This window comes from Pseudonaja textilis, chromosome 1, assembly GCF_049901715.1.
Source record: "Pseudonaja textilis isolate UNSWEBS1 chromosome 1, rPseTex1.2, whole genome shotgun sequence".
NCBI classification, from domain to species: domain Eukaryota; kingdom Metazoa; phylum Chordata; class Lepidosauria; order Squamata; family Elapidae; genus Pseudonaja; species Pseudonaja textilis.
In genome coordinates, this window is record NC_141990.1 from 61,740,324 (window position 1) to 61,766,814 (window position 26,491).

Consider the following 26,491-nt stretch of genomic DNA (forward strand, 5'->3'; position numbering starts at 1 on the left):
TTACAGAGACATTCCCCAGGTCAACGCTCACATTCCCCAGGTCGGCACCCACGTTCCCCAGGTCGGCGTTCACGTTCTCCAGGTCGGCGTTCTAGAAGTCAACATTCTGAATCTTCGGTGGAACAGAATTTGCGGATCACTGTTGGCAATGATCGTTATGGTATTGATACACCTGAGAGAAAGAGGTTGTGTGACAGACTGGGCTCACCAGTTGATAGCCTGAGTGATGTGGATAGGTAGGTTTTTTTCAAGACTTGTTTCCCAGTTATGTTTTGTCATGCTTTTCCATGCTTCCAAATACCACAATCTTACAAGATGTAATGAAAAATAACATTGGCCAAGCAACATTGAGAATTCCAGATCTAGGAGAGAGTATTTAGTGTACTTTCTCAGACTGATATGTCATAATTCCAAAATGAATATCACAACTCATTCATATACTGTAACAAAAATGGTATAAGTAGGAGTACTGTTAATAATACAGTAATGCAGTATTTCAATAAACTTCAATAAAAATAATTTAATCACAGAATACATGTGTAGTATTATAATCCGTTGTTTGACAAAGTCCAAAAGAAAATAACATTTTCGGTATAATATAATATTTGGATTTTCATTAAAGATAGATTTGTCCGTTTTCTGTATATTGATCAAATGATGAAAGCAAATGTTCTGTGGTATGAGAATAATAGTATATATTAATGTTCTTTGTATGTGTAATACTTCAGTCATATTAAATATGTGGAATGGATTATCAGTCCTATGCAGTGTACATTTTTGGGTTGATGGATATATTTGGAAGTTTAGTAGTATATTAAGAATGCTCAAACAAAATAGCTATCGTGAAAGATGGGGCTTGACTTCACAATACAATGGCTTAAATCTTTCCTGGATGATTGTGTTTTCATTTGCATATTGCTTTTCATTTTGGGGAAAAACACCATGCAGTCTCTAGGGCAAGTGTTGGTTTATTCCAACAACTCTCTGCCTACCCAAATTTTCATTTTGTCTGGAGAAGTTATTTGAATGAGTAGCGAAATGCCTCAGTTTTAATAAGATTTGGTTCGGTTGCCATGATTTCACCTTTTGGGATAACGGTTTAAAATATCAATTTACTCAAAAGCGAAATGGTGAAGATGCTTTATATTTCCTCCTCCAGGATGCTCCCTACCCAGCTTATTGTTGTCTTTTCTGTGGGCAGATGTACAAATAAAGCACTGGGCTGCTATTAGGTTCTATTGTTATTTTCCAAAAATGAAAATATTTTTATTTAATCAATAAATAAATATTCATTTATTTTATTTTTTATTTCATTTCCAAGTACAAAGCAATAGATTGTAAATAGCATTCATTCTAATAGCATCTTTGCAAGTAGTTTAAATGCACTGAAAATATGTCTGTATTTTGACAAATGAGCAAAATTATTTATTGGTGGAACTCGTTCTTCGTCTTTAATCAACAGCATTATTTGAAATTTCTTGTTTTTATCAAGTGGATCCTTCTCTAAGAAGTAAGTAGTAAGAGCAGATGTGGAACTGAAACCATTTATTTATTTTTAACATGAAAAGATGGGGAGAAAAATGAAGAAGTACTTTTTAAAATGAATTTCCTGTCTCCTGGTGAAAGTTTAGTAACTAAAGTTTACTAAACTTATAGATGCAAATTCTTATGTAGAAAATAGATTACAGTTTAACAGAATTCTAACATCCTGTTTTTTTCAACTAATATATGGGCTGTGTTTCATCTGCAGATGATTTTTACTATTAGCAATAAGATTATAGATAAAGGCAAAAGCAAATTATATTTTTAAAAAAGAATCTTTGGAATAGCATTAATCTGTGATATAATGGTAAAATATTTCGTTTTGAACACTGAATAACATGCATTTGCAATGAAAGTTGTTTGGTGATCTCTAATCAGATGTGCACTCAAATATAAGTCATTTAACATATTTCAGTTCTGAAAGTGAAAAATCCTTGTCCTTATTTCTAAATCAAAAGTGTTGATTTTCTGTCTTTTTTAAACATACACGTAGTTCTCAACTTATGATTGCAATTCAGCCACAAATTTATGTTGCTAAGCAAGACCGTTAAGTGAGTTTTGCCCCATTTTATGACCTTTCTTGCCAGAGTTGTTAAGGGAATCACTGCAATTGTTAAGTTAGTAACAGGGTTGTTAATGAATCTGACTTTCCCATTGTCAGAAGGTTGCAAAAGCTGATCACATGACCCTGAGACACTGCAACTGTCATAAATATAAATATAGTTGCTAAGCTTCCAAATTTTGATCACATAAGCATGAGGATGCTACAGTGGTCATAAGTGTAATAAGTCACAAGCAGTGTTGTAACTTTGAAAAATTGCTAAACAAATTATTGTAAGTTAAGGACTACCTATACCTATCCTTGATTTATAACCACAATTGGGATAGAATTTCTATTGTAAGCCATGGTCGTAAGTTGTCAATATATGTCAATTTTTATGGTGGTTAAGTAAATCACCTCAGTTGCTAACTGAATCACATAGTCAGTAAATGAAAAGCCCAGGGTTTTTTGCCAGAAATTGGAAAAAAAGTTGCAATTGGTTGTAAATATAAATGCCAGTTGCCAGACATCTGAATTGTGAACACATGACCATGGGAATGGTATGAGATTTATATAAAGTCAGTTTTTCCGAGCCCATTGTAAATTAGAACCATTGTTAAATCAGCAGTCATAAGTTGAGGTCTTCTAAAAGTATAAAGTGAGAATATGTTTGTGAGATACAAAAATTAAGCAAAACTTAGAAAAATTAGATTAAAAATAAGGAAGCTGTAACTGAGTATTCAGCACGTTACAATATTAGAGGTTCCTATTCAAGGCATGAATGAATTAGTTATGGTGTCTTTCATGATGTTCCTGATTTTTTTGTTTTTTTCAAAAGAGCATGTTCTGCATCATTGTGGTATTCAATGGGGTAATTTTTTTCTTTTTTTATAGAGACAATCCTTTGGTTTTCTTAAACCTACTGATATTTTACAAACACACTTGCATACTGTAATGATCCATGTGAGGAAAATAATTTCACTAAATAGGAATTTCTATTGTAAGCAATTTGAATTATATTATTCTAAAGGAATTTTCATGTTGCTAACATAATTAGGGATACAAATTGCAAATGTTTTCCAACTGATATTCTGAAAGCTTCAGTGGAATATATAAGAGCACCAGCTAAAAGAAAATTCATTCATTAAACTTACTTATGTAATAGGTGAGATGTGTGGTGTAGAAATCTATAAATAAATACAAATAGATTCATTCTAGGATGAGCAAATATGAAAAATCAATTTAAAAAGAATATAATACAAATAAAATAAAAATAAAATAGAAAGTCTGGAAAGAGAAAAAAGGGATAAATCCAGAGAATTAAGAGAGCTGGCAACAAAATACTGTAGCATCAGGGTACAAATAATATTTTCCCTCTAATTGAGATAGGAGCTAATTAAGAGCCACTGTATTCACAATGTTTGAATTTTCTTCCTGCTAAACTAGAAAAACAGCATATACTTCTAGGTGGGATTGAATTCTGTTGACATATTAAAACAATAAGAGTGTATGCTATCACAGCAGGGGCAATGGAAGAAAATGTGGGCAAGCTGCAGTGATGGGTTTCAATTTTTTTTACTACTGGTTCTGTGGACATGGCTTGGTGGGCGTGGCTTGGGCGTGGCAGGGGAAGGATACTGTAAACTCTCCAGTGTTTTGCCGGTTCTCTGAACTACTCAAAATTTCTACTACTGCTTCTCCAGAACTGGTCAGAACCTGCTAAATACTACCTCTGGGGCAAGGGTTTCTGCAAAAGAGATTTACTGATAAATACCTTCCCAATATTGCTGTGGGAAAGGTGTCAAAGCAGTTTGATAGCTCTATTGTGTGTAGAAAGGTGAGATTAAGTAGATACAATTATAAGTGGATTTTGATGAAAAATTGCCAGTAGGAATTCCCAGTAGCTCCAAATCCATCTGCGGTGTTATATTGAAAAGTAGCTGGCAAATTTCTCCTTTGGCTCCCTTTGAATTTCAAAAGCACATACACTGGGGAGAGAGATCAAATAAAGGTTGATTTTTAAAAATTCCTTCATTATGAAGGAGAGTTGTTGGAAAGAAATAATGTAGTCAGTGAACAGTTGGTATAAGAAGAACTTAATAAGGCAGGCAGGCAACAAATGCAAGCTCAGGAGCCCTATGTTTGATTAATCAATGCAGAATGAATAATAGAACGTCACTGCTATTTCCATCCATATTCTCTGACTTCTAGCATATGATGGTAGAACCTCAGTGATTTGTTATGGCACAGGATGGGCTAATTTAAGTGAAAGATGATTCTAAATCAACAAGAGGAAAAAAACCCGATTAAATGAATTTTTCCATTAACTGGGAACTAACGGTGCAGGTCAAACAAGTAAGATTATTATATACACTGCTATATCATTCTTACAGTGAAGGTAGGTAAAACTACTTTAAGAGGTAGACATGATGAAGTGTTGCTGTTCCATGAACTGAAATTTCAGTATTATATCTGGCAAAAGGACAGTAACATTTCTTATTTTTCTGCTAATTCCTTTTTGAATATCTTTGAAAATCAAGATATTCTGGTGCACAGTTTATGTAAGACCTAAACCCCATCTTGAAATATAAGTTATGTCCAGTGGATGGAATAACACCCACCAATGGATTTCCTCTTCTCCTTCTCTTGACAAATCTGTTTTAATGGCTGAAGGACATTCCAGAACAGATGAAAACAAAAGGTATAGATGGGAGGAGAGCAATAAAATAACCTGAATTGAATATAGAATTTAGTGAATGGATTTGCAGGCTGTGCTTAGGTTTTATCTTTCCTCTGTTCATTAATACCTTTTTTTTAGAAGTGATTTAATTGAGAACAAAATACTTTGGTTTGTGATCGGAAATGAATCAGTTGCGAAAGTTATAAAACATTTGGAACTGATTGCATTAGGTTGAAAGAAAAAATAATTATGCATAAGCAGGCTGCTTTTCAACATTTCTGTTCAACTGACACTATTCAGATTTGTGAATGAAGTTATAATTTGTGTATCTCTCTAATCAGGGATGATTTGGCTGATGGACCAATATTTAGCAGAAGCCTTTTACGTCGTCGGAGCCTTGAGAGATATCCTTCTCGTGAGGAAAATCAGGCTAGTCCTTACAGTAGGAGACATGATGATGACTATCACAATAGGGATGTTTTCCTCCATCAATCAGACTATAGCATGAACTATGAGAATAAGCGAAGAGAAACTGATAGGGAAGGTGAACTACTTAGAAAATCCTTATATGCATTGGACGATAGAGGGCGGGAGCCAAAACGACCTCGATATGACAGAAATGACAGATTACTTGACATGAACACGGAACCACAAGGTTTCTTGTCAGGAACACGAAAATACCGTAAACGAAGTTTTAGTAGAAGTCCAAGTCCAACATATCTCAATGAAGATTTTCGCGAACTTGAAAGTGCTAGAAGGAAAAGAAAAGAAGAGGAACTGAGCAGAAATCTGAGTCGGGAACTATCAGGCAATAGCTATGCGATGACTGGTTCAACTAATCCAACGAAATCTTCTGAACCTCAGTACCATTATAGACCTGATGAGGCACCAGCAATGCCCAAAAAATCTATTTTGAAGAAACGTGTGGATGATCATCCTGTACAGGTTTGACACCACTCCACTCCATTTTTGTTACTGTCAGTTGTAATTTTGAAAAATCTCTTTAATGCTTAATTTCAACTGTGTTAGTTTATGGGCATATTTGTTTTGAAATTTAGGGCATCTATAGGGCATCTATAAGTCTTTAAATAATTATGGTCATCCTAGGGAAGTATTTCTAGAGTTAGTGATACACAGTGAACTAAATTTTAGAACTTAAAGAATATATTATTTTTAATGGCTAAAAGTTTAGTTTCAATATACTTGGGGATATTGGGGAAATGCCTTCATTAGCCTTATGAAATTCACAGAAAAAATATGCAAGCTTTTAAGACTCCTTGTTTACAAAAAGATTGAATGGAGAAAAATACCCACCTGAATTTTTACTGAACTCCTGCAAGATAAAAAGTGGGAGCTCTTGCCACACATGCTCTCCAAACGTGTTTAAAATACACGTTTACTAAACACAAAAAGTCTTTAAATGAAAATAGAAGTATATATTAATCTATCAAAAATATATATGTAAAGTATATATTTTAAAGGTTGTAAAGGTTAAATTATATTTGTATGATTTAAAATATACAACTGATTACTTTTGGAATTTCATGAAACAATCAGAAGGAATTGATAAGTGGTATGCAGTGAACTAGATTGTGTAACTTTTTCCAGACTGATAGTTTCACATAATCATTAAGTGGCATGCCAGGAGCATCACTCCAAAAAATTGGTGGGCCAGGCTGAAAATGTATGCAGGACTAGAACAAGTTCTAGACATTTTGTGTGTTAAGTCATTTCCCTAAATGGATTGCATAGTGCCGTGATGATGAACCTATGGCATGTGTGCCACAGGTGGCACACAGAGCCATTTGTTTGGGCATGCGAGCCCCAGCCAAACTTAGCTCACTGTGCAAGCACGTGCCTCCCAGCTGATTTTCAGCATCCCAGAGCCTCGAGGGAAGCCTCTGCAGCCTTTGAAGGGCGAAAAACAGGCCTGTTTCATCACTTCCTGTATTTCCAGAAATACTGGAAGTGATGAAACAGGCCCATTTTTTGATCTTCAAAGACTGCAGAGACTTTCCTCGAGCCTCCAGGAGGTTGAAAAAGTCCTCAAACGGGCCAAAAATCAGCTGGGAGGCAGATGCAGTGCAGGTAAGAGGGCAGCGTGGGGGGATCGCATGCGCAGGGGGCATGGGGGCCCCACGCGCATTGCCTTCTGGGTGCTGGTGTGCGCACTTTTCAGCACAAGAGCCCAAAAATGTTAGCTGCCACTGGCATAGTGGATTGGCCTTTTCACTTGCTCTACTCTAAGAGTCAGACTTTTTGGTTCTTACAAAAAAAGCATTTTTCCAAAGCTTTGCCAAGGATTCTATTTGCTTCCTATTTTTTCTCTGTCCTATTTGTTTTGCAAGGTAAGCTACAATCACAACAGAAGGAGTAACCATCGCTAGTTTTTTTTTCAATTGTTTTCCCCCCAGCAGTCCTTCGTTCTAGCTACAGTGACACAAACTAACAAATTTTTGAATGTCATATATCTGTGTTCAAAAAATAATATTTTTGAAGGCTATCATCTCTTCAAGAAACTCTCAGACTTCGTCTTCAAAGATGAATATTTGCTTAATAACTTCTGTTCTCTGCCCAGATCCAGTGTTCATTCTAAAAATCAGTTTAATCTTTCACAAAAGTCAGGAGCTGTGATTAACCACCTTTTTGTCCCAAACCTCCTGAAGAAGCCCTCCTGGAGGAAGAATTACTTTTTGAACATCTGAGGAACTATTAAGAACTATTTCCCAACAGCGTAGGATTACTGCTTTGTGTCATTTTAAGAGTATTAAGTTGCAAGATTTCTATCACAACCATATCCAGATAGGTGTCTGTACATAACTTTGGCTTAGGGATGTTAATGTGCTGTTGTTTTGAGGGGGTAATGGCACACTCCACTAGGAATGCAGTAGTCTCATCTGTATTCTCTACTGATGGCATCCAAGCAGACACATGCACCTGGTCTTCTGTTTCCTGAGGCATTGCAAACTGAATATTCAAATATCTGCTTCCTTTGGGAAATGTATCTTTCAGAGGATAGTTTCAATCTGATTGCATTCTGCATATTCCTGCACAGTGAGATTATTTTGGTATGTCCCACTATAGGCTGCCCTTCTTCACTGTTGGAAATGTGAAGGTCCATTTTCTACAGTGAGAGGGAAACTGGGCTTCCTGTATTTATGTTTCCTTGGGTAAGGATTTTACTAATCTTCCCATTTTTTTTCCTTTTGCTTCTTTTTCACTTTATCCCTGGATATTTTTGATTAACTGGATATTGGAGCTTTCTTCTGTTGATATTCTGAAAATACAGAGGTGGACTCTCTATCAATAAAAGAGAATATATGCAGTTCAGGTTTAAAATGAGGGGTCCTTGGTGCTCTCTGAGCCTGCTTCTTTTTTTGCAGACATTTCATTATCCATACTAGGTAATATCATCAGTGCTGGTGATTGCAAGAAAACAAGCTCAGAGAGCACCAAGGATCCCTCATGTGCTTTCTATGTGATTCCCCAATTCCAATTTGGGGCTATCTGCTACAGAATGAGGGAGCAGCAGCACATTTTAGGGTACCTTATTTCCATTATAGACCTCCATAGAATGCCCCATGTTATATTTTCTTATTTTGTCACATTAAGTATTACATGCAGGTTTGCAGCTTTTGAACTAATCTAGAATGTCAGATTATATATTTTGCAAAAAAAATCTTTAATTTTATATGCAAAAATGAAAAGAAAAAATGAAGGCTATTGTCCTATATTCTAATTAAAATGAACCTTATCTATTGATTCATGTAGTATATATAATTAATTTAGTAACATATACATCAGTTAACAATAAAAATAGAAAACTAAAAATATACCAGTATTAATATGTGAAGTCCAGAATTTTGATTGGTTTCCCACTGGACTCTGCAATAAACAAACTAAGATTGTTAAATATACAAAGAACAGATTGTCTAAATATACACAGATGTCAGTTTGTAAAATAAAACTATGGTTAATCAGGCTTAAGTGGTGAACTGATTAGTGATTTCTGTTGGCCTTCAGATCAGGGTGTCAAGGCTGTGGAAGAAGTAGAAGGAGAAAATTGGGGAAGAAGATACTGTATTGATTTTCTTTAGTCTTACAGGATACACTAAAATAGTTAGGTCCTAGTGAAGAAAAGGAAGAAAGTGCTGAATAGAAAGTTTTCTATTCCCTTAGGTCTTCTTCCAGTCTTTTCAGCGTGGTTGGTAAGTTTTAAAGAAGTAGTCACTTTGTAGTGACTGAATTACCAGAAGCTAAGACAGTTTTATTTTTTCAAAGATCCAATCTGGTTCTTCTATATGGTTGAATCCTCCTATGAGTCACCTGTTTCATGATTGATCATTCATTCATTCATTCATTCATTCATTCATAGTATATGGCTTGCCCATTTCAAGAATATGGCTAACAAAAGCAAAATAAAAATATAATAACAAATAAATACAACAAATTTTAAATTAACATATATCTCAGTGTGTCATAATTTGTTCTAGATTAATTAGTTTGATTCGCTTTCATGATTCTAGATATGTTGCAATTTCTTGGAAGCTTTCTTCCACATTGTAGTAAAATTTATGGAAGTATGAAGACGTTTCCCCTTGAATTACTTGTTCAGTTAGTTATTCACTTTCATAAAGAATGCACTGAGAATCACAGTTGTTCCCAAACTTTCTTCTGGCCTTTCTCAGTTGGTCTGCATTATCTACAATATACAAGTATTTAAACAGATTCTGATTCAAGGGTTGTGATTGTGGGGCAAACGTTTTCTATCTTCTACAATGAAGGAGATTATAGACATTCAATATAGGTTGTTCAAGAATACCTGATATTATGTTGGTTTCAGGTTGATTTTATGTTTTTTAAAATTATAAAATATTTAAATTTATCTATTTTTAGGCAGAATCCGGCTTCTTGATAAGGTACAATAGAGAAAGAAAAATTAAATTTGGTGTTAATTTTAGGTGGCAAATTTGAGAAAAAAATATTATGGTGGTTGTTAAGAAAATTAAACCATTTGCTAAACAAATAATATGGTTATAAGCGAATCACATAGATATTAGACAAATACAGCTTCCCTAATGGGTGTTTTTTGACCAGAATTGACAAAAACAAAACATTGCAATTAGCAATAATGTGACCTCTTGCCAAGAACCTGAATTGTGATCAGGTGACCCTGGGGAAGGTGCAGCAGTCACAAGTGTGAGTACAGGTAGCAAGTAGCAAGTCACTTTTTCTAAGTCCTAATTTTGAACAATTGTTAAGTGAAAGTCAAGGACTACCTGTGTAAGCCAAATTAAATAATGTTAATTATTAATTGAGGGTCTGTTTTCTACAAACAGACATAAAACTCTGTCCCCCTCCCCAAATTAACCTTACTAATAGTCATGAACATATGGTAAAATCTATTGTCTCCTAATATTTAGAGAACAAAATAAAAATAGTAAATATTAATATTTATTTATGAAAATGTATATGGCTGCCCAATTTATTCTCAGTAACTCTGAGTGGTTTACAAGAATAAAATCCCAGTACAAAAACAATATAAAAAGCAATAATCCCTCCACTTGGCAAATGAGCCACTTAATGCACTCCATATCATTCTGGGATCCCCAGGCCCATTGGCAGAACCATGTCTTCAGAGCCTCGTGAAAGAGTGCCAAAGTGGGGCCCAATCTTATCTTAGTAGGTTATTACTATACTGAGGTCTTTTGTTGCAACTGTCTTTAGTTTTGATTTTGAAATGCAAATTTAGTATTAAAATGTCCTTGGAGCTGTAAAATGCATTTTTTTCGATTCCTCAAAGCAACCTTTTAACATTTTCACTCTTCTTAGTCACTGTGTTCCTCCTTTGCTATTCCTTTGACATAAGCTTTTTTTTCTCCTTTTTAATCATTGTTAGGGGATCCCAAATAATCAGGGATCAAGGTATGAGGATCGCCAAGCCAATTAAAATTGGTTTTGTGTAAGTATGATTGAGGGCAAGTCAACCGTTTCACTTGTCCTATATGGGAGAGGGATGGTTACTACCAAGACAATCAAACTGACACAATTTTTGTTGTATTATTAGTTTTATTTCTCAGCAACACAACATTGCAAAATAGATTGGACCGCATTGGAGCATGTTACCATTATTCATCTGATACTTATCACTTTTGCAGCACTCTGAGCTTCTTTATCAAAGAGATAAGTGTTGTGACTTTAGATATAAACTCAGATATAATTGTGCAATATCTATAGTACTGTGACAAAAATAACCACACAATATTTTGAAACATGCATGTGTTTTTCAGTCTCAATTTTTTCTTTTTATAATTTCCTGTTTGGGTTTTAAACTATTGAGTATAATTCAACTATATGAAGATGTTGTCTTATGAAATTGACTATTGATTACATTAATTATGGAATGCAGTAACAAATGATGGTTTTTTTTCTTTTTTAGCCTGAAGTCTTTTCTAGCGGTTCTTCCTCTATTAAAGATCCCCCACTTCTTTCAAATCATTCTTTGCCCCAGCGTAGTAGCGTTGCTCCTTTTTCATTGGAGGTAGAGAATTTCCTCAAACAATTCAACAAAAGTGCAGTTGCAGAGTCTACCAGTAAGGAAACTCAAGGCAGTGAACCTGACTGGAGACCATTTTCTGGTCCACATCAAAATACTCTTCCTACTGAGCAAAACTCTGAAAATTTTCTAAAACAAAAAGAGTCTCATGAGTCAACATCAGAGTCTGTTGACCAGCCTGGTGATTTCCTGCTTCCTCATGAAAGAGCCAGCCAGGATGGAAGTGGCTTTTCACGCATTCTGGGCATTTTGGGAGTCATGGCAGACTCTAATAATATGGAAGAAAAAAAAAGGAACAGTTTTCCTGATGACCTTGAGGATGAAGAGAAATTTCTTTATGGTGATGATGATGACGATTGTAATACCAGCTCTCCATCTCCTCAAAAGCTAACATTGAGTGATGAGAAGGAATCTGTAAGTCAAAAAGTAGGTTCTCCACCTCCTTCAACTGTAAAACCAAAACCATTAGATGAATCCAGACCAGAGTATGAGAAGATTCATAGTTTGCTTAAAACTATTGGTCTTGACATTGGGGTGGCCGAAATAGGTAAACTTGCTACTCGTACTCAGGAACGTCTTCATGGAAAAAAGTCATCTCGTTCACCTGATCGCTATTCAGTAGCTTCTTCCAAACCAGAAATGTGGGAGAGGCGTCGCAATCGCAGTGAAACTTATTCTCCCGAATCAAACCAGAAGCACTCTCTCTCACCTACTAGTTCTTATCCATTATCTAAAGTTAGATCCTCTGTTACAAAATCTGAGCACAATACAAGCAAAATGTTAGGACGAGATAATCCTCCTGACACAGTTGAGCAGTCTGTTCCTCCACTATCTCTAATTCCATCAGCTCCACCATCTCTTCCTAATTTGTCACCTACACCCACCTCTGTTTCCCAATACAGACTTCCAAGCTTTTCACCTTTTCCTACACCACAGTTGCCACAAAACTATCCTTCTCCCACAATGGCCCCTCCTGGCTATGATGCGTATGGACACTACATGGCTTATGCAGCTTCTGGCTGGCCCATGTATGCTCAGCAGACTGACCCTGGGCTTACAGATATGCATGGACTTGTCACACTAACAGTGCCATCAAATCCAACACGGCCCAATCTTAGAGTTATTGAGACAGTTTCCACAGCCAAAGGGACTCCTGATACCAAAAGAGATGACTCTGTGCTTGTGCAAATCCCTACAGTAGCTTCTTATTCAAAATTACACCCTCAGTTCTCTCAACCTTCATTAAGAGGTTCCAAGGAAAGAATACCTGATGAAAAAAATCGAGCTTCTAGGAAACAAAAGGTGGGTACTTTAAAAAAAAAACTATTTTAAATATATAATGTAAAGGCCTAAAATGTTGAACATCTGTGTATATTTTTCAGTTTCACTAAATTTTCTTTTTGAATTTTGCTTACATTATAACTACTTGAAAACTTCAAAAAATCTAAGCTGCTCCTGAACACAGTAGCAGGCATATTGGATGGTTAGTCATGATACTGTCATATTTCATCTCTGCTGTGAGAACTGCATTGGCTATCAGTAGGTTTCTGAATAGAACGTTCCAATATAGACCTTAATGCCTTGATATCCTAGGGAATTCCTTTCCTCAATAGTTCTATCTGTCCTACACAGACATCTAGGAAGGCCTACTAAAGGTTTCTGCCTACCAGGAATTATGGTGGAAAGGGGTGTAACAATGGGCATTTTCTGCAAAAAGTCCCACTTATTTGGAGTATCTTAGCCCTTCAGATAAGGATGTTCTCAGCCTCCTGGCGTTCTGAAAGCTAGTAAATTTTTGACTCTTCCAGAAATAACCAGCAGTACCAAACTCAATAAAATGTAGGTGCTTATGCTGGAATTTTAATTGATTAGATTGCGTTTAATATTTTAATTATATTGTATTTCATATGTAAGCTCTGTAAACTTGGTTTGGTAAACAAACTTCATAAATGTGTTTCTAGTAGGAATATCCATAATATGAAAACCAAATACTGTTTTGAACCTGGAGAAAAGCATCACTAGCATCACTTGAAATATTCTATTGGGATAGTCAGGTTGTTTATGTTTTCTGAGAAAATAAAATTCAACATGTTTTAAATGCTTTATTCCAACCTTATAAAAATATGTTCTGTTTTAAGCTTGAAATATACAAGATAGCCATGATACTCCATATCATGAATAAACCATTCATTTAAAGGTTATTTTTTGTGACCAGAAACTTGCATTGTTTTTTTTTCTTTTATTGTAGGGACAAAACAGAATATTTTCCTGTGGTGTCAAAAGAGTTCATTTTATTTTAACTTTGAAATATTTTGAGTTAAAAATGTTTTAGACCCTGATTTCAAGGGATAATTAGTATTTTAGAATGAAACAGACTAGATCAGAGGTTCCCAACCCCTGGGCTGGGGCCTTTTCAGAGCCAGGCCGGCATGTACAGGTGTGCATAGCTCAGCTTGTGCAACTCTACCTGTGCATGTGCACAACAGCCTACCACTTGTATGGCCCAATTCCCCTCCCCCCTGCTAGGCCACCAAGAAACAAAGTTTGGGGACTGCTGGACAAGATCATAATCTTGGAAATAGGCAGATTTATTTATTAAATTTATACACTGACTCTGGGCAGCTTACTACATGATGAAAATAACAATATAAGACATTTAAAACATTAAAATGATCAATATTAACATTAAAATTAACAAATATTAGCCAAGGAAGAAACCAAACATGGAGATAAATTTCAAGTGAATTAAGTTCATGGTGAAAAATTATTCTGTATTGTAGTTTTGTTATATTTTTGCTTGTTTTTCATTCAGTAGTGAAGAAAACCATTTAAAAATTATGAATGCTTAACTCAGACATAATACATTTGTGTTATTTAATACACATTTACATACTTAAAATATTTGTACTGTGTTGGAATTGATTGATTCCAAAAGTGGTTGCAGATACTTCAGTCCATTAATTTCAATAGGTTTAAATATACTTTATCTTGCATGGCTTGTGACTTACTTAAAATTGACTTATAGACCATAGTACTTCCCAGCAGAAGATAGTTAATGCTATAGAATTTTGATGTGATCCTTCACTGAAAAATAAACACAGATGCAACATATAACAAAAGAGATGCTATCTCTGATAAAAGTTAAATTTGCACAATTATTCAGATGATTACTCGAAAGTCATTGAAATCACTTGGATTCAAGGTGCAATGTACTTTAATTACCACATTGATTTTTGCAATGTTGCTTTACCTTTTGCTAAGGAAGATGGTGGTTTATGCAGTTTTTTTTCTTCAACACTATTTTAGGTAGTAGAAGAAATTGAGAAGTTGAAAGCTGAACAGGAAGCACGGCAAAAAAAACTACATTATCTCAGAGCTGAATTAAACAGACTTTCAAAACAACAAGGTACTGTTTCTTCTCATGCCCCATCTTTCCTGGGATGTTTTTAAATAGAGTTTGATATTATATAATCAGCTGGATTAAATGGCTTACGTTTGCTACCTTTCTATTATATGCATCCCAGAATTTACTACACTCAGTGGTGCACCCCTTGTGACATTTGGGTGAGCCATGATATTTAATAACGTTAATGATTACAATCATTTTGCATTTGTGAGCTTAATTTTTTTACCTTTTGTACTCAACCACTTTGTTTGATTCAGGGGAATTGCTTCGGAAGAAACGGAGGGAGAAGGATGGACACAAAGACCCTTTACTAATAGAAGTCAACCGACTGCAAGATAACATTGCGAAGGAAATAGCTCAGCTGAAGATGAATGCTGATGCTGCAGAGAAGAAACAATCTGAACTTGACAAGGTAGCCCAGATCCTGGGGATTAATATTTTTGAGAAATCCCGGAAACTATCTTCAGAAAGTAAAGAGTCTTCAGAAAATGCAAGGACTCAGGAGAAAACTTCTGATCTAGTCAAGGTAAATTCTAGGTACTGATGCTAACTTATTATAGCCTGTATGAAAGAAAGGACATTTTTTTGCCCCTGGTGTGGGTGTGCGCACGCGGGCGATGTGTGCTGTGCCTTTGAGTCTGTGTTGACCGCCTGGACAATTCCCTGCAGATTTATTTGTAACATTGCAGAAACGGTTTTGCCATTGCCTCTTTAATAGGCCTAAAAAAAATGGTAATTCCACCTCACTGAAACAATGAAATATTCTTTGGCTTGACCAGAATATGATCTATATTGCAATTGGTCTCTCTGTTTCTTACACACACATAGACACAGTGTATGTATGTGGGCGTAATATTTACTAAAAGCTGGTTTTAAGGAATTCTCTTATTGTATACCTCATAGATGTTTTTTTTAATGTAGGAACCAAAAACTAATAGTGACAGATTCAAGGAAAAGAGTCCTAAGCCTATGGAATCATCTTCACAGCCATTGCAAGGGACCAGTATTTATGACTACTATGATACAGGGAATCATTGGTGTAAAGATTGCAATACTACCTGTGGAACTATGTTTGATTTCTTCACACATATGCATAATAAGAAACATAGACAGGTATGTGTCCAATAATCAATTTGCAATTAATGTATATAAGCTATAAAATACATTTTTAATGGCAAAGAGTCCCATGCTAATTAAGTATGCCTTTAAAAAGTTAGTTTACTTGTTTATTTAGCATTGTTATATTTACTTAAAATTGACTTGCATAGCAGCCAATATTGGACTTCATTATTCAATCTATATTTATCAATACACTGTCATTAAAGCCTACACTGTTATGGAAACTGAAGCTTTGTGTCATCTTAAGTGATATGTGAAATCTCTGGGTTTTTGACCGATGAACTTGGGAATAAATCCACTTATCTATATTCTATAGTGTCTCTACCATAAGCAAATTCGGAAAAGCTGACATTTTAGAATAGAATAGAAATAATCAACAGAAATCTTGAGATACAACATCAAAGTTATAGTCAAAAGAATCTAAGGTAATAGGACAGGATAATAATTAATACAGCCCTACTAGGTGGTTTGACATCCTAGGGCATAGACAGTCTTGTGGGAATTAGTTGTTTAGCAGAATTATAGCATTCGGGGGGGTGGCGGGTGGAACTGTCTTTGTGTCTAGTTGTTTTGATGTGCAATGCCCTATAGTGTCATCTTGAGGGAAGAAGTTGAAACAGTTTATGTCCAGGATGTCAGGGGTCTATAGATATTTTCGCAGCCGTCTTCCTGGATTATGTATTTTACACAATAACACTGGGCGTGGCCAGCTTGATGTCACTCGTGTCAGGGCGCCTGTGGTGGCCCGAGAGCTCTGCCACTGAAAATGGGCTCATAAGCCGCTTACAAATGTGATCAGGCACAGCTAGCTGAATTAGTTTAGTGAGAAGAATATCTGGAATGATGGTATTGAATACTGAGCTGAAGTCTACAAAAAGGACCCTTGCATAGGTCCTTGGAGATTCAAGATGTTGTAAGATGTGGTGCAGTGCCATATTAACAGAATTATCTGCCTGTCTATTTGTTCATTAGGCAAATTGTAATAGGTCTAACAGTGGAATTGTGATGGTTTTCGGGGGGCCAGTACTAGCCTTTCAAAGGTTTTCATAACTATGGATGTCACAGCAATCTGTCCATAGTCTTTCAGCTCCTTGATGGATGGTTTCTTTGGCACAAGGAGCATTTGAAGCAAGAAGGAACATAACACATCTCTAGCGATTTATTAAAGATGCAGGTGAAGATTGGGGCCAATTGGTCAGTACAAACATTCAAGCAAACAGTTACCTTATCTGGGCCTGGTGCTTTTCCTTATATGGGCTTGGTGCTTTTCTCTTGCACATCTTATTCTGTGATCACAGACCTACTCTCAGCTGATCCTTGAGTCTTGAAGATTTGCCCCAAAGTGAATAAAGACGCAAGCTCTTCTGTAGGCCAAGGATAGTTTATTCTGTGATAAGCAAATAACAAACTCTCCCAGCAAGAATGGCTCAAAGCCAGGCAAGATTAGCGTTGAGTGTTTCCCCACCCCATTCCCTTTTATTACAACAGTGACACCCATGCCTATACGCAGCTGCAATTCTGGCCCCGACTAGCTCATTACCCCCCCTTCTGATAGCTCACCATCACAAATGCCTACTTCCTTATCCTATCTCGCCTTTTTATAATTTATCCCCACCCTGTGCCACCTTCACCATTCCCCCCCCCCGATCCATTCCTACCTCCACCCCTCACCTATGAGTTTCCCAACTGGCTCCCAAGCTGCTCCGTAGCAACTAGATGTCCCTGTCATTGTAAATACACCGGCAGATGTTCAGCTGTCAAATTAAGTCTTCGGCGGCCGGGATGCATCCAGAGCTACATCAAGTTGACTACATCATCATAGTGTGACTCCTAGCACAGTTGGACATCAGGCGCTCGCAGCATAGGACAGATACAGTGCCGGCGGCAACCAGGGCAGCTCAGCCTCCCAGAAGGATGATTCTCACTGAGTCCGGCGAACTGGCGGTCTCCGAAGCAGCGTTGCACTCAGAACCTGACAGGCAGCCCCCTCTACCATAGGTCCGCCTGCAAAACAGGGAACAACATAATATTACCAAGGGTAACCCGGTAATCCTCTGTACTCTGCCCCCTGCTTTCATAGGGTATTGTGTATGGAATCGTCATTGTAGACATGGTGCATTCACATGTTCATGGCTAACCATGAACGGTGAGTGTCTGAGACTGGTTGTAATAATCCCAATGGCTTTCCTGACCTCATTTTCGCAGTAGCACAAACAGTACATTCTTTAATATAGGTCTCTATCTCTGCTCTCATAGCTGGCCACCAAAATTGACGTTTCACCAGATGTAACGTCTTCAAAAATCCATAGTGGCCTGCCTGTTTAGAATCATGACGGTGTTTTAGTACTATGTCTCGTAGTGCTAGAGGTATATACAGCTTTGTATCCCTCCATGCCAATCTGTCCCGACTTTCACATAGGGTGGGATTCTCCTTCAACCATGGATCATTCTGTATTGCTTCGTGAAGTTCTGTTGTCAATTGGGATTTCAATGAACACATGGAATCCTGTCCTGGGATAAGAGATTGTACTACCTCATCTCTCTGGTTGTTATATTGTGGTAACCGTGAGAGTGAATCTGCCATGAAGTTCTTTACAGCAGGCATATATCTCAACACGAAGTTAAAGTGCTGGAAATATAATGCCCACTGTACATGTTTAAGGTATAGTTTCGGAGGTGATTGCAGTGACTCAAGATTCCTGTGATCAGTCCATACCTCAAACAGGACTTGAGCCCCCTCAAACAAATGCCTCCGGGATGTTAATGCCCAACGAACTGCAAACGCCTGCCACCTACAGTAAAACACATTCAGGTCATCTGCCAGTTGTTATTTCTCTTCTGCATGGGAAGGAGGTTTGTGGTAGCCAGTGATGTCTTTAAGGGTTTTCCACAAAATTGCTGGTTCATTTGTTGAGAGCTGATTCCTCAACTTTTCAAAGTAGCTTCTTTTTACTGCTCTGATCTCCTTTCTTAATACATTTCTGGCCTGATTGTACAGCAATCCTTTCCTGTAGGTTTCCCCTTTGGCACAATGTAGCTGCTTGAGTTTAGTTGTGAACCAAAGTTTGTTGTTACTGTGTATTCGCAGGCTATAGTTCCAATTTTTCCTCTCAATGTAGGAATAAAAAATTACTAAGAAATCTGAGAGGAAAGATTGAAATTTATAGAACTGACATTTTTTGGGATTTGTAATCAATTGTTTAAACCAGGGGTCGCCAACCTTTTGGACCTCAGGGACCACCAAACTCATAATTTAAATCCCGTGGACCACTCATATGAATTTTGACTGACGGTGGCTTGCTGACGTTGGGGGAGGGGAGAGATAGAGAGATCTGATCTAACCTCGGAGGGTTGGCAATGATGTTCTCTCTCTCTCTCTCTCTCTCTTTCTCTCTCTCTCTCTCTCTCACTCACACACACACACACACACACACACACACACCCCCTACAAGGCAGCCACATTCCTAACCTGCTTTTCAGCTCTGTTCTGGGGGGGAGGTATTCTGCAATCCCAAATAAAAATGATCCATCTGTAGGATAACGGGATGGAGGATTTTCCTGCAGACTTTTGGGGGGATTTTCCCAAGGTCTCTGTCTGCAGAGATCCTGGGAAAACCCCCAAAAAAGTCTGCAGAAAAATTCCCCACCTATTTTCCTACCAATCGATTGTTCTTTATTTGGGATCGCAGGATACCATTTCCAGCTCTGTTGTCAGGGAGGGAGGGGCAGGCTTTTGGCTTCATGCAAGGAAAGCAGCAGAAGCAGCAAAAGTCTTTCTTTCTCTCCCCCAAACTCCACCTGAAATGAGTCTTTGCCGGTGCAGCATTTTGGAGCAGGATGCCTTGCACAGTCCCAAAGACTCATTTCTGGCAGAGTTTGGGGGAGAGAAAGAAAGACTTTTGATGCTTTCCTTGCGTGCAGCCAAAAGCAGAAGAAAGAAGTGGAAAGAAGCAGCCTGGTAGCCAGGCAAGTTCTCCCCCCCCCCACTCTTTTCCTCCTCCCCTCACTACCTCGTATTGTTCGCAATGCAAGTGACACAAGCCTTGTGTTCCAGCAGGCCATGTGGGCAGCGCAGCCTTGTGTTCTCGTGCAGCCTGGATTAATTGCTTTGGGGGTGACATTTTTCTGCGAACCACCAAACTTTTCTCCCGGACCACCAGTGGACCGCGGCCCACCGGTTGGCGACCACTGGTTTAAACCATAGGATCAGTTTGATTTGACTGCAGTTTGTGAGATGATAGAGTACATACAAACTGATACGTTTTTAACTTTTCATACTTTATTTGTAGTAAGTTATTGTGGAGAGAGGGATTGCAATTCTTCCACATATGCTGCTGGTATCAATTTCTTTTTGACTAATCTTAACTTTGACCAAAAGCCAAGCATCTTTTTTATGTATCAGTCTATATGTTTTTGTCATTGTGCAAATAGACCCTGGATCCATATAATAGACCCTGGGCAGCAAAGACTCAAAATGAAACAAAGCAGGAAGTCACAAAACGAATTGACAAAATACCTGTTCCAGCCAAAGGTATGCTGTCTGTCTTACTTTTAATTGCTCAGAGCACACTATCACAGGCCATTTTAATGTTAAGCAGTGTGCAGCTTTGCTTATTTGTTATTTATTTATCAAATTTATTTGTCGCCCATCTCATGATTCTGGCGACTCTGTTTAGATTTTTTTCTAATTTTTAAGCAATTTTTTTTTCTTGATTAATGCTTTACTTCAGAAGTAAGTAGAAGTGGAAAAGCAAATTATATTTGATCTGTATACTGGGTTGAAATAACTGTAATAAGGAATGATGGACAATTCCATGTTTTTATTTAAAATTTCAGATCAAATTATTCTAACAGGAACTGTGTTTAGGATCCATAATATATTTTGCTGATACTACCTTAATTGTTGCTTTGTGCTTACTAAAATTACATAGTTTCCTAATCATTTTTTGTGACTGAATCTTGCGGGGGGGCATTTTAGGTTCTGAATTTCTTATCCCAGTCACTGGATACTACTGCCAACTCTGCAGCGAATTCTTTGGAGACCAGATATCAGCAGAACAACACGTCAAAAGTCATCTACATAATGAGAAATATAAGGTTAGTCTCCAGAATATTAGTTTCATATAACTCATTAGTGCATGTCATAATTAATGCCCTGTCTTTTAAAAGCAATTTTCCTCTTGACTTCTGTTAATAGCAAGGTAGGACAAAGCCATTTTTGACATCTCTAGATATAGGTGGGACATGATATTCGTTGACTGTAGGGAGCTATTGCCTGCAAGTACAAACTGTGCTGAAGAATCAGAAATGTGATTTAATATAAAGCAGGTCATAACTTTTGAATGTGGCTGTATTTTACTTTTTTTATATTTACTTTGCTATCTGGCACTTTTGTCTTTTTCATTTTGTTAAAAATATCATCTCAATATTCTTAGTAGAAATTCAGAAAGTTTTTAATGCTTGACTTGTGCTACTTAAAAGGTATAAATTATGTCATTCCTCCCACCCCCCAGCCTCTTTTCCAGTAAATACAGTTAATTCATCAGGTAGCAGAATAAGAAAGATAATAAATTAAGAATCCAATCTTATTCCAATGGATAATTGATGCATTAAGTAATAGTGCTGACATGTTTCCTTTCATCCCACAGAAACATGTGGATGAGAATCCTCTGTATGAAGAAAGGCGGAATCTGGATCATCAGGCAGGATTGTCTGTGATTCAGGAAACTGAACGCAGGCTGAGACGGAAACTGTGTGAAAAACAAAAAGAGGAAAATGATGAGAAGACAACAAAAACAGCAAAGAAAGAAGAAACAAAGAATATCAAAGAATTAGGGGATGGGAATAATGAATGTGAAATTAGTAAAAGGAAAGAAACCCCTAATGGTGAAAAATGTGGGATTAAACTTAAATTGAAGAAAGATGACAAAGAAATGGAGAAGGAAGAGAGAAAAGAGGAATCTGAAAAGGAGTCAAAACTAACCACTTTTGGAAAATTCAGTTGGCGAAAGAGTGAGAGAGATGAGAAAAATCAGGGGAAAGATATAGCAGCTTCTAAAGAAGAGAGCCCTGAGGAAGGTAAAGATAAAGAAAATAAGTCCCAATCTGGAAAGCAAAATTCAAAACCCATTGCAATTAAGTTATCTGGAAAAACCGTCATTCCACATACAAGCCCCTGGACACCAGTTGTTTCAACTTCATCGCAAACCAAAATCCGCCCCAATCTACCAATCCCAGTGATGGTTCTAAGGAAGACTGCAGTTACAACAGTAAGCAAGCCAGCACCCCTAAATACTTTTTTGTCTATAAAATCTTCTGGTACCACTGCCAAACCTCTGCCAGTTGTCAAAGAGGGAAATCCAGACATTGTCTTGCCACCAGATATTATATCAAAAGCATTTGGGGGAGAAGTAGTAGTTTTAAAGGGATCACAGGAGGATATAAAAGAAGAAGCAGAAGAAGGTGAGCATGAAAGTGAGACAAAGCCTGTGGAACATGCAAATGTAACGAAGGCCCAGGAGCATGCAGAGGTAGTGGCCAAAGCTCAGGTAAAGGCACGGGAACTTGCAGCAATGGTGAAAGAACAAGATGTCTCGCACATGACAAAAGCAAATGAGCAATTACTTGAGAAGCCACATAGGCGCCCTCCTCTACTGCCACTGCCTCCAGGACCACCACTGTCACTACCTGTACCACAGCCACCACCGATTGTATTTGCTCCTCCACCTCCTCTGCCACCAAAACAACTGGTTATCCTGGCAGATGATATGGCACCTGGTGTATCCGAGGATGATAAGAACATATTGGAGATGCCAATGTGTCCTCGCCCCTTGCCACCTCCAGCTGTTTTTGGGGAGCATGTTAAAAAATTAAAGAAAAATAACTCTTCTCTGGCTGCAGGCAATGCTAAAGATCTATATGACATTTTTTACAACAGTAGTGGGAGGAATCCAGCTGAGAGCAAGCTAGTAAATTCTGTAATTTTAGAAAAAGAAAAATTGAATCTTACTGAGAAGGAGAAAAATACAAGTCTACAGGTAAATTCCAAGCCAAGTTGTAATCCTTTTTCAGAGGAATTTCTTTGCAATGTGTACACTTCCTCAGCTAGCAACCCAGAAACAGAGGAAGTAAAAGATGAGAAAACAATGACAATTGATGAAATTACTGAAATCAAAACCAGTGTTGAGGGGGACCTAGAAAAAGTCTCATTTTCAGATATGCCGTCTACATTGTCAGAAGCAGATGATTTAGCAAGAACTACCTCTTATCCATTCCATAATGAGGAAGAAGTGGGAATTCCTGTTCCATCTGAATTTAACAAGAAATCATTTAAACCCGAGAAAAGTGAGTTAGCTGTCCAGATAGAAAAAATGGGACCTCTTCTTTTAGATGGCTTTAATGAGCCATCTGTCAGCCTTGAGACAACAGAACATGAAATTTCTGATGATCGATCTGACACGCAATTATCAGAAATCTCCAACAATCTTCCAGAAACTGTCTCTGATTCTGTGCAAAATGACAGTTATTCTAAAGAATTATCCATTGATATAAAACTAGACACTAAGGAATGCAATAGTGGGAAAAGTCCTCAGCCTTCCAAGGTTCAGTATTCAGATTCAGAGCTAAACAAAGTTGAATTAGACTCTTTCCTTACAAACAATGATCAAGAGGATTTGAATGGTACTCAGTTAAAGGATGGTGAGGATTTCAGTGTAGTTAACATTCTAGAATCTGAAGAGATTACAAATGAGAACTTTGTTAATGTAACAACAATAAGTACCACAGAAGAGAAATATGAACAAGCCAATCCATTTCCATTAAGCTGTGAAACCAAGGAACTCCAAATGGAAAAAACAGAAGTGTTGGATAGTATTTCTTCTACAAATGAAATTAAACCTAGTTATGTGGAATTCATGTTTATAGAACATGATACACAAAAATCACCTGCCTCTGATTTGGAATTAAGTGGCACTGAAGAGAGAAGAACTATAGAAACAGAAAGTGCTAATTTTTCAACACTTCAGCCAGAAATGGGCCAAGAATCACTTGATCCTCTTCCAACAGAAATCAGTATTGGGCATCTTGGAGAGGTGACCCTTTCCTTCACAGATTTGAATACTGAAGTATTGAATACCTCAACAGCTGATAATTTTGACTTAAACAATACATATCCAGAACTTAGTTTTGAACAGTCTACTACTTTTTGTCTGGATTTAGAAACTGAAGGAGTCTCTCCAAAATCTGATGAAATAAAGGCTATGGATTCTTCCAGATTGAAACCAAATTTGGAATTACAAACCATTGATTTCACTCTGGGAAATATTACAGTAGAACATGAAGTGGTGGATATTCTGCCAACTGAAATTTTAAATGAGGACAATGTAGACAGTCCAAAGTTAGAAATGGTTGCACCTATCTGTTTAGAGTCTAGCAAAATGAGCGAGTTGGACACTGACCAACCAGTGATCGAATCAGAAATAATTAATTTTGTTGCATTTACCTCTGATGATCAAGAGGAGAAGTTTTGCTCGGTGGTTTCAGATGCAATTATTCCACATGTGGTGTCTTCTGCATCGAAAGGTGACATGGCAGAAGTAAGCATGCCCCTTGTTCAATTGCAGGATATGTCTTCTGTTTCCATGCCCCAACCCCCATATAGTAGCAAAGGAGACACGCCTGACCAGCTGCTGTGGAGCAGTGGTGGGGAAAATATCCAAAACCAAACTGTGACATGCATGGAATCCATCCTTCCAAAACTAAAGGAATCTGGAGAAGTGGGGGGTTCAGGTGACAGTGAAATGTATACACTTAAGAATCAGATGCAGACTTCCATAGATAAACTGACAAAGCCAGAGGAAGAGAAGAATGATGATAAATGTGAAGTTAAAAATAAGTTGGCTTCAGAAGTAACTGACAAATCTGCAGAGCACCTGGTAAGTACAGACAAAATTGTTCAAAATCTTTAAGCAGCAATTGTTGAAATTTTGTAAATATTATATTTTAGCTTAATAAGTTGAAAATTTATAACTTGCAAATAGTCTTTTGTAAAAAAAATAATCTAAAATTCTGGCTAAACTGTAAAGTATATTGTATATATCTGATTGTGTAAAATATTTCTTTTTCAGTCTTGGACTTCCAGCCATTAAAAATGGATTTCTCATCCGTAGTATGCATTTCAGCTATGGTTTGGTTTTTTTTAATTATTATTTCTGTAAAACTGTGACTACTTTTTACATTTTTCTTTGACTTTTTATGGTTTCTGATTTATACAGCTTTTGTAAATAACATTCCAAGTGCAACACTGACAAGTGCAAGGACAGGTGTTCAGGACTTGACAAAAAAAGAAGGCTCTTGAGCAGAAAGTTTCTTTGAAACGTTTTGCATGTTTCATTGCACAAACTGTAAAATGCATGAAAAGTGTTCTGCATTTTTCATCATGCAGAAGATTGTTCTGCATCTTTTACTTGTTATTATCTTGTTGAACTACACCTGTAATCAAGACTGTGATGCCATATTGTATAAAATCCTGTTTGGATGCCATCTCACTGAGCAAAGGAGAAATATCTATCAAGTCACTTTTGGAGAAAGAAAATCTTTGGTAAGGCTGTGGCCCATCAATTGGACTCTGCATATTGAGGTCACTTGCATGATTTAAAAATCACATTTTATTTTACTACATTGTGGTACAGTTAACTGTTTGTGTTAAATTGTTTAGCAGCTGCCTAACTCAGAAGAAATGGAAGATCTGAATTTTGCTCTCTGGATTGGATTTCCATCATATAACCAGACAATACATGCCTGAATGAATCCCTGAGCTACAAAAATACTGTTGTGTGAAGGTTTTCAGTTATACAACTTGTCAAGAAACGCAGTGATGTTTGCATGGATTTATCTAAAAGGTTATATCTGTAAATCTAAAATAAACCCATGATGAGCTGCGACATGATAAATATTTCTTCTGTGTTTTTCTTATGTCTGCTTAATAATGTTTGAATTCTGTGGTTGACATAAAGCTGATAAAAGTCTTCAAGTTTTTCATTTTTCAAATTCACCTGATCAGTTTCTTAAGAGAAAACGTTGTTTAAACATTGCAAAGAATTATATACTTTCCATTTTAAAATAAAAAGTAAAACTAAACTTGTTTTGAATTTTAAATATACTGGTTCATCATACAAGATCAGTGTGGATAGAACATGTGAAATACCTTGTAAATACAAGAAAAAAATACTTTGGTGGAAATAAAATGGCAATCTTAGAAATCATTTCCTGTGAATGCATAGACCTCTAAATTATGAAATGTTACTCAATCTACAGTGCTTTGCTAACAACTTTCTTTTTGAGTCTTGGCTCCTGGCACCTACATGTATAAATCTTTGCAGTTTTCATAGCAACATTTTTGAAAACTGATTTGCCATTGACCTATTCCTAGAGCTAAGAGAGAATGGCTGGCCCAAAGTATCCTAGCTAGCTTTATGCCTAAGTCAGTAATAGAATTAATAGTTTCTTCATTTCAAGACCAATCAGAATTTAGGTCCTAGTTAGTAACCAGAGGTGATCAAAATAGCACATGGTAACCAATGATAGAAATGATCAGATGTAGGATAGCATAAAGTCAGAAATATAGCTAAGATGTAATTGTCTGTTTGC

General features: G+C 36.9%; 1 protein-coding gene across 5 annotated transcripts in view; it reads left to right on the forward strand.

Moving 5' to 3' along the window:
• Positions 1-25,794, forward strand: part of ZNF318 (zinc finger protein 318) — a 39,089-nt gene extending 13,295 nt beyond the window's left edge. For 2 of the 5 annotated variants that reach the window (XM_087935818.1, XM_026695532.2), the window contains exons 2-10: positions 7-236; positions 5,105-5,708; positions 11,203-12,621; positions 14,626-14,725; positions 14,983-15,251; positions 15,647-15,838; positions 20,276-20,375; positions 20,823-20,941; positions 21,493-25,794. In XM_087935818.1, the coding sequence (XP_087791944.1) occupies positions 5,268-5,708; positions 11,203-12,621; positions 14,626-14,725; positions 14,983-15,251; positions 15,647-15,838; positions 20,276-20,375; positions 20,823-20,941; positions 21,493-24,810 (5,958 nt within the window). In that variant the 5' untranslated portion in view covers positions 7-236; positions 5,105-5,267 and the 3' untranslated portion in view covers positions 24,811-25,794. The remainder of the gene's footprint in view (positions 1-6; positions 237-5,104; positions 5,709-11,202; positions 12,622-14,625; positions 14,726-14,982; positions 15,252-15,646; positions 15,839-20,275; positions 20,376-20,822; positions 20,942-21,492) is intronic. The other 3 variants (XR_015744043.1, XR_003373612.2, XM_026695533.2) reach the window with 3 other exon arrangements.
• The last annotated feature ends 697 nt before the right edge of the window (positions 25,795-26,491 follow it).